The 9,662-nt window shown below is 35.6% G+C and overlaps 1 protein-coding gene across 1 annotated transcript; it reads left to right on the top strand.

The window, feature by feature from the left end:
- The first annotated feature begins 1,631 nt into the window (after positions 1-1,631).
- On the top strand, positions 1,632-7,693 carry LOC141698030 (uncharacterized). The gene is made up of 2 exons (XM_074502626.1): positions 1,632-2,608; positions 7,136-7,693. The coding sequence occupies exons 1-2, from the start codon at positions 1,838-1,840 to the stop codon at positions 7,349-7,351; spliced, it is 987 nt and encodes a 328-aa protein (XP_074358727.1). The 5' UTR covers positions 1,632-1,837; the 3' UTR covers positions 7,352-7,693.
- The last annotated feature ends 1,969 nt before the right edge of the window (positions 7,694-9,662 follow it).

Raw genomic sequence — 9,662 nt, 5'->3', positions numbered from 1 at the left:
GATAGTTTAAAGCTTGCATAGATGATCGAGGCTATGGCGTTTAAGGAGGCACTCAATTGGATCAAGGACCATAGGTGGCAGGATGTCATAATCGAATCGGACAATTTGGTGGTAGTACAAGCAGTTCGAAGTAAAGTGCAGTACAAGCAATTCGAAGTAAAGTGCAGATGGTGTCTCACTTCAGTAATATTATCATGGAGTGTAGGAGATTGTTAGCAGAATAAAACACAGCGTGTGTGTCATTTATCAGACGATCCACTAATATGATTACACAGGAATTAGCTTGTGCAATATATTCATTCCCAAATCGATTATTCGATAGAAGTTCTATTCCTATCGGTGTAGTTATGGCCTTGAAAAGTGATTTAAATTAATGAAAAAAAGTTAGTTTAATTATTCTCTCACACCGAAAATAAATTGGAGGACAGTTTCTCACATCCTTCTTTTTGCAAACTCGACCGAACAAACTCGACCGAAGGATGTTCACTTAACCGACCCTATCAAAGACGTGGTTCCAACAAAGAGATATAATATTAATAAACAAAAATACTAAGTTATTAGATAACAATTTTATTACATGATGGAAAAGTTATTTGTTAAAACTTGTGTAAAACACAAGTAACCGGTACAAGTGGATTTGTAAGTATGAAATTTTTTATCATTATTTTATAAAAATAACATCAGAGTTTACAAACGAAAATATATTAAATATATTTTTTCAAAACATACCTTCTTTTCTTCTTTTTCTTTGTGAAGAAAGCATATATGTTATTTTCAAAATTATATTCAATTTTAACAACTTTTTTATTTTAAGATTTAATTATCCTCACCTCAGTCGTCACATTCTTCACCCTCTAAAACACAAAAAAATAAAGAAAAACGTCACATAACCCATTTTTTTACAAGATATTTTATAAATGACGTCACTTCATACATAAAATGTTTCGATTTACTGATTTATATGTATTCCATCGTATTGTTATTATTATTAAAAAATTACTATCTATACGCATGACATAAAGTATTTGTGAATTTTTTGTTTTTTTTAAAAAAATAGAAGTACAATTTAATCTCTATATTAAACATACTTTCAGAAAATAAAAATATACCGAAAAATGATAAAAATAGCTCTTTTTTTAAATTTTGTGACAAGAATACCATTTTTTGGAATGTTTGGCCAAAAATACCTACCTAATACGCATTTTAAAATTGGGTATTACTAATACGCATTTTAGAAATGGGTAACTTGTATAAAAAAAATTTTAAAAAAAATAATTCTGGATACGCATTCGTGAGATGCGTATCATGCCTTCACAAAGCATGATACGCATGTCAGTAATGCGTATCATGATTTTACTTTTTTTTTCTTTTTTTTTTCTTTTTTTTTTGTTTTTTTTAAATAATACTCATTTGTCAAATGCGTAATAGCCTTATCCATTTTTGAAATGCGTATTAGAAATGTATTTTTGGCCATATCTTTCAAAAACGGGTATTCCTCTTACATTTTCTAAAAAAAAGGTATTTTTGGCCATTACCCAAATATACGTCTGAAAATAATATTATCCTTAAATAATTTCTCTAGATGTTAAATTTGGTATTAAAAAATTAATAAAAGAAATGTGAAGATTTTGCCAGTCTGAAATTGGAAAACACAACCATCTCATCGGTGGTGTCAGAGGGTACAACACCTCAACCGAATCCAGTTTCTCTTATTACACACACATATACACACGACCAAACTGCATCTAAAAATCAGTTTAAAAACACAAACACAATCACCAATTGTACTTGTATTTGTGTTTGTGTCTCCCCCAATACACAAACAAACCAAACCCTAATGGCAGAAGCCACAACCAGAGACCTCATCCCGGTCCCTCAACCCCCCGATTTCCACCCCACCATCACCGTCGCGCCGCCTTCCCACGACGGTCTTCACTTCTGGCAATTCATGGTCGCCGGTTCTATTGCCGGCATGATTGAACACATGGCTATGTTCCCTGTTGATACCATCAAAACCCAAATGCAAGCTCTTGGTTCTTGTCCAATTAAATCTGCCAGTTTATCACAAGCTGTTAAAACCATTTTGAAGTCTCAGGGTACTGCTGGTTTTTATAGAGGGATTTCTGCTATGGGACTTGGCGCTGGCCCGGCTCACGCCGTTTATTTCTCCGTTTATGAGAATTGTAAGAGGAGGTTTGAGGTTGAGGGGAGTGGGAATGGTAATCATGTGGCTCATGCTAGTGCTGGGGTTGTGGCTACGGTTGCCAGTGATGCCGTGTTTACGCCTATGGATATGGTTAAGCAGAGATTGCAGTTGAGTAGTAGTCCGTATAAGGGTGTGTTGGATTGTGTTAGGAGGGTTGTTAAGGAGGAAGGGTATAGGGCGTTTTATGCTAGTTATAGGACTACGGTTTTGATGAATGCTCCTTTTACGGCTGTGCATTTTAGTACATATGAGGCGATGAAGAAAGGGTTGAGTGAGGTTTCCGGGGAAAGTGTGGAGGATGAGAGGTTGGTTGTTCATGCTACGGCTGGGGCGGTTGCGGGGGCGTTGGCAGCGGTTGTTACGACTCCGCTTGATGTGGTTAAAACTCAGTTGCAGTGTCAGGTAATGTGCTTTTCTGAACTGGTTGTTGAAAGTTCTAATTTTTAGTAATGCTGAGTACTTTGGATTGTTTCAGTGTGTGTTGCTTTTATGTAGAAGTGGAATATTGTAGTGAACTTACCTTTTAAGTATGATTTTGTAGAAAGGGATTATGTTCCAGAAATCTATTTGATATAGTTCTGTCGTAATTGCTTGAATCTCCATATTCTTTTGGTGGCTGTAGAAGGAAGGGGTGGGGGATTCGGATTGGTTGAAACCGGAATGTTATTCCTGTATGCTGGCAGTTGAATTAGAGAATTTTTTGATTGGGATAGGTAATGCATACCATACTAGACCCATGGATTCAATTTGATTTCCCGTAGTTTAGTTTTTTATATGTTGGGAAAAAAGTAATATTTTGCATATATAGGAATTGCTCCATATCCACGTTCAGATATTGAACCTTAAGCAGCCAACAGATCGGTACCCATTCGTGTGGGAGACTCATGCATGTGTGCATATTGATGGACTTAGTAAGAAAGTTATATTACTGAGAGAGCTTTATAGTTATAGTAAGCATCTTTTGATTAATTTGTCGACTTCTTTTTAATTAGGCTACATAATAGGCATCTTTTAAGTTATAACTGAAGTAACGAATCAGCTTTAAAAGTGGCGTTGCAGATCAAGGGCGAATATAATAAGAGTTAAGGGCTAAAAATGGCTTCACTTGGCATTTTATCTGATGATTTTCTGTCATTGGTTAGAAGACACTATATGTTGCTTGAAAATTCTAGCTTCAGTGAGAGAGTGGCTAAGCCACTAAGCAATCACCTGAGACTTCATGTTTCCTTTCCATAAACCATTTTATCCATGACATGTCAGAGGCCCTCTGCTGAAGAACTGGGCTTGGTTGGATACCGAGTCCAACATGAGATCTTGATCAGAAAGGGAGTATGACTTCAAATTGGCAAGACAGGCCCATTAATGACTGATGGAGATAAGTCCATTCCCAAAATTCATCTTAATAGAAAGAGAACCCATTTCTCGTTCCATATGAAGAACAAGGTTGGCATTACTTTCCAAAGGCAGGCTGGAGTAAGCACCCTAATTTTTTGAAAATTGGGCAATTTTTTCTTTTTATCTTTTTGGGATTAGGCGGCGTTTTGTGGGAATAGGTGGAATTAGGGGTTTAGGCATAATTTTTGATTAGGCAGATAAACTCAGTCAAACCTGAGAAACTTAGTCTAACTCAAGGGTAAAAACTAAAAATGTAATATTATGATTTTGCTTTAAGTAATAAATTGATATAGTAAAACTTGTATTCTAAACTGGTGACCTAATTGCTAAAACGGCTAACAAAGAATCGGAAATAGTCAGATAAGTACTTGTTTCTCATATGAGTTTCTTAAGAGCGATAAGAGCTTGCATTGTCTCTTTTGCATAATTTCTTTGATCTCATATGGCTTTTTACCTGTACAAGAAAAAAAACATATAATAATGGCATCAAAATGCATCTGATTAATCCTATGCATAACTGATTAATCACTCGAAGCTACTATAGCCGCCTAGTTTAGAAAACTGATGAAAACATATCCCTAGTGACTTCTAGTGATGTTCTTAAAGGAGCTTATAAGAAGAAATATCTCTTGCTTCCCGTAAAGTGTTAAACAGATGGTTCTGTTATGTGCCCGTTTGGGAAATCGTATAATAAGTAACATTTGACTTAAAATTAATAAGTGACTTAAAAGTGATGAGTAGATGAATACTTATAAGTTATGTAAGTGTTTGGTTAATTTTACTTACAAGTCAGATTTTTTTTTTTAACTTAAATGAACTAAAATAAATAATTTTTAAATATTATTATCTTAATTCATGACTTTTAAATTAACTTAACATTTAAAAAAATATATTTAAAAACTAAAATTAATAAAAAAGTGAAAAATCAAAATAAGTTGAGAAAAAATACATCGTTACTAACATTCAACTTATCAGCTTATAAGTTGTAAATTCGATTTATAAGTTGGGTCGACAAACAGTCCGAGATAAGTACTTACGGGCTTATATGCTATAAGTAACTTATAAGCCCGTACACAAACAGGTTAGAATGCACCTGGTGTACTGTCTGATGAGAGACCCTGCCACTGTAATTGATATTTTAGCATGTGTGAGGCCCAGACCTTTTCTTTGAAAGTCACTTTCGGTTGCTTGGAAATTCTAACTTCAAGAAAATGAGTGGATGAGAAATCACTTGGGACTGCCGGTTTCCTTTCCTTTAACCAATTCAATGGTGACTTGTCAAAGAAGCCATGCTGAGGAGCTGGGCTTGGTAGGTCACTAACCTTAGATCTTGACCTAACAGAATGTGAGGATGACTTCAAACTGCTAATAGAGGCCTCTTTCTGAAAGATATCATATTGTTGACTTAAAGAGATAAGTCCAGACCAAATTCATTGAAATGAAAAAAGAAACCTGTCCTCTTTTTCTAATAGGGAATAAGGTTAGCATTACTCTATAATTCATTCTCCAAAATTATACGCCCTGTGCATTCTGATGATATTTGTTATATTTAGTTTATAAAAAGACTGCGCTTTGTTGAAAACAGATACTTTATCAATTTGTTTAATCTTTTGTTACAGAGTTTTGCGGAGTGTTCATAAGAGAAGATTTAATTGTTTTATGTATTTGAAAAAGATTACTTAGAATATTGGATGTAGTGAATGCAGTGTGTAGGACTGGCCAGCGTGTTTCTACTTTGCATATTATTTACATCTTAGTTTTTTATAGTTAAAATTGTTTAGTTAAATATCATTATTACACTTAACCTGGTTTTAGAGGAGGATTTGCATAATAACCTGATCTAATCGGAATGGTGCATCTGTCGGAGCATAATATGGGTTGGGTTTATCTGAAATACATATACATGTACAGATTAAAAGTTTACCCTTGCTTTAACTGTGTGCTCACTGCTATTTGTTATCAAGAACATGACATCTCATGTTGGCATATTGCGAATAATTTTTTTTGAAGATTCCAGTTATTTTTGGTCTGGTTCTGCTTTTGTTAAACTGGCAACCTGCGTAATAGGCTATTACCAGTGTCTCGTTCACATGATAGGATCCAGGTTATCAGAAAGGAGTGGTCCTTGACTTACCTTTAGGCCATGCCTCCCAGTCGTTATGCGTGTCCATGCATGAACACTTATGTATTTACTGTCTCTTTTACACTCTCTTCATTAAAAAAACATCATTATTTCTATCATCTGCAGTTCAGTACTAATTAAATCAGAAATTTAATACACACTGGAAATGAATGCGATCATTCGACTGTTCAGTGTTCAATCAGGCATGTTCCCTGTTAATGCACAAGGGTTTACATGATAATATGGATTTTTGCAATGTAGGCTATTTAGACCTACTATGATGTTGAAAAGCATTAGCATGTTGGTCGGACTCATTTTTGGAGTGTTGAACACAACAGGGATTCGAGTGTTGACTCAATACTTTTTACAATTGGAAAAAGTGGGACCTGTACTTATTTTGGAACAGGTACTGGGAGACACCTCATATTTTTTTAATAAGAAGGGATTGGATTATGGACAAGATGTTGTAGCAAGAATAACAAAATTATATTCAAATTAGACTTTGCAGTTGGCTTTCTGTTATATCTAATATATAGGTTTTCTATTTTCATTACTCGTTTTTACATCCATATCTTGATGGCTTCTCTTCCTCTTCTATTTTTTCTTTTCTCCTCTCTTTTTGTCCCATGTAAACTTAATCACACATGTGGTCTTTTAGTTGATAGAACTGTCTAAATTTTAATAAAGGATCCTTGTCGGAACGTGTGTCGTGTCCGAGTGTTCTCCTCTCTTATTTTCCCATCCAAAGTTCATCCATATGTGGTCTTTCAGTTGATAAATGTGTCTAAACTTCGGTATACGGCACTCCTAACCCAACGGGTACGGCAATGAATGGAGGAGTTTTGTAACATAGAGTGTAAAGCTAAGCAGGGAATTTTTAAACTGAAGTGCTCCTTATCCTGGGTAGTTAGTTAGGGTTTTATATCAAAGTGTCCATTGTTCTTGTCAAAAACTATGAAATGGCTACCTGATCTCCACGGGGAACTCGTTTTGAACAATATAATCACTATATATATATATATATCATTATGATAAATCTTGAATTTTTTTGACCTAAAGTATGAATCAGTGATGGGTATGTTAGAAGAATTGATAATAAAGAAGCATGAAGTTGTTTTTTGTAATTCATGTGGCTCGCACATCAGTTGCTAATAAGGATTCCATTATTTTCAGTTATTTTTTGTTTTCAAGATTTAACAGAGTGATATATTTTGATTCTAGTGGTCAAAACGAGTCTCCGTGAAGATCGGTAGGCAGTTGATAGTTTTTGACAAGAACAATGGCCACTTTGATACAAAACCAGTATTTAGTAATGCCATATTAAGTAAGGGCAAATACAACATGGTACTGTTGTCTGTCGTATGAGTATAAATATCTCTTGCAATCTCAACTGAAACTTGACTTATATGCAGGGTGTCTGTGGATGCGATAGATTCAAAAGTGGTTCAATTAGAGATGTTCTTCAAACCATACTGAAGAAGGATGGATACGTAGGATTAATGAGGGGATGGATGCCTAGGATGCTCTTCCATGCTCCTGCTGCTGCTATCTGTTGGTCTACGTATGAAGCAGGGAAAGCTTTTTTCCAGGATGTCAACTGCAGTAGCAATATTAGCAAAGTTACCTGAGGCACAAAGAATGATGGTCCTTTGCTCTCTGGCTATTATATCCGGCGATACTATTAATTGCTGGAAGATCAATTATAGATGGTCAAGCAAATTGCATGAATAATTTCCCAGGCCTTACTATAGTCGGCATAACCATGGTGAGCAAATTAGCACAGTGAGTTTAGCAGTAATTTATTGTAATCTATAAGTTGTTGTCCTGGTCGATTCATTAATTTAGTGCTGGCATAGCAATATAATTTTTTTCCATTCCACTTCCCTACCTCATTAATATCCGCCTTACAATTTTGATTGTTACAAGAAGTTGAAGCTTTCCCCTGTTACAGAGGATAATCAATATTTGCATTTTTTAGAATCAATTTAAATTGTATTTTCTATAATGCATGTAGTAGTCTTCACAAATCAAGTTTTTTGAAATATCTTTGAGTCGGTCTTCCATACAAGTAGTTGTATAGTTATATATAAACTGATATGCTTGTTGCCCCTGATGAGCACTATTGAAAATAAGTATTTTGAAGAGTTGGAACGCATTGTATCTGTTGCAATACATAGAGGCCCTGTTTCCAGAAATAATCCTGTCAATATACAGGGCAGTAAGATTTGAAGTATTTCCCTAGTGTGGCATCAGATTTTTTACATGTCAATCTCCCCGTGTTGAAACGTGGACATTAGTTTCGACTGATTGTAGAACAACATTCTTAATCAGAAGATAAAAACACCTAAATAAATATTTAACTGAATTGATATTGGAAACTGAAAGAAATCCATACTTTTGACGGAGGAAATGAAGATAATATTATGCTCCGAGAGTTTGTGAAGCTCCAAGAGTTCCCAGCATCCAAGGGGGGTTTTTTGAATGTTCTTACAATGATTCGAAAATAAAAAAACGCAGAAGTCAATAATAATAGAGTTCCCATGCACCCTTTTGCCGGTAGCTGCAACTAATCCTTGAAGCTCTAAGGTAAACTGAGCTATCTTCTTGATCTCCAGAACCGTTGAATTGTTGATGTAGATGAGAAGGTTAAAGCTAGCGACAGTGCTGTCAAAAACAACAAAATGATCAAATATGGTTACATAAGCTGTCAAGAAGTCTCTTACGGGCGGCACACTCGATGACTTCAAAATCTGTACTTGAGGTATTTTGTTCTGTTAGCCAGAGGGAAACTCCACCTCTGTTCTAAGGAAGGGCTCTTTATATGTCCCTCCTGCTTGCGTGATTCCTAACTTAAAGCTCCAAGAGACTCCAGTCAAGTACGGTACCCTTTGATGGACCCGATAAGTGGATATGATCCATTTAAGAAATAGCTTAAGGTTTTAAATGAGACGATTGTGATTCTCAGCGTATGGATGAATTATACAAGTGTCAATTGCAACATATATTTGACCAAGTCAGATTCTTCATCGTAAATGAACAATAATGGGGATACAGACCGCTTCCTAATGGGGATTCTTATATCGCATTATAAGAATCTCGAACCATAACGCAAATTATACTAATACCTGTCATACCGAAGCACTCAACCTCTCGACATTCTATCTTTCCATTTCTTACTTCTAATCCTAACTCCCTACCTATTCCCGTCAACCTAGGCTTGTGTCAGTGACTTATAACCTGTGGCTCTGATACCAAACCAGTGGCGCCCTCCAAACTCGGGTCAGAATTTTGGGGTCCACACACATCTTATTTATAACCTGCTTATAACAATAATAAAGATAATAATAATATGCAATGACCCTACTTACCAACCACCACGGACCGCAACAGTTTAAAGTATGCACACAAGCCAAACACACTATTATATTACAAACGTTTAAATCCCAACTATTCCAAACTCAAAACTGAGTATTAAACATTATTACAAACTTTTACAGACGTAAATTATCTCAAAAGAAGCCTACTAGCTCAGCTCAATCAACCTGAACCCCTAGCTCTCGCGCTGGACTGGGGATCCTTGGTACCAACCGGTTCCTTCTTAACTGGAAAAGAACATAAACAATATCGCACAAATGAGCTAACTAGCTCAGCAAGTCACAATGACAAAACTGAGAATAATGATCACCAGGTGAACATGGTTATGATATCAAATGAACAATGGATTATGATTTAGAATTGGATATTATATTTTCATATTAAAAACCAAGGTTAGGCTGTTGATCAGTCACGCACTAACCCCGATCAAAGCCCACAGCACTGCTCTAACTACTGGATCCAAGGCACAGATTGGCCTAACTTGACCATTATATGGTCTGACCACGAATCTGGTCCACAATTTTATAAAAACAATCCAATTCTACCATAATAACAGAATAAGCA

This window comes from Apium graveolens, chromosome 11 (genome assembly GCF_009905375.1).
Source record: "Apium graveolens cultivar Ventura chromosome 11, ASM990537v1, whole genome shotgun sequence".
Classification (NCBI taxonomy): Eukaryota; Viridiplantae; Streptophyta; class Magnoliopsida; order Apiales; family Apiaceae; genus Apium; species Apium graveolens.
Note: the sequence above shows the minus strand (reverse complement) of the source record. Positions and strands in the feature narration are given on the sequence as shown.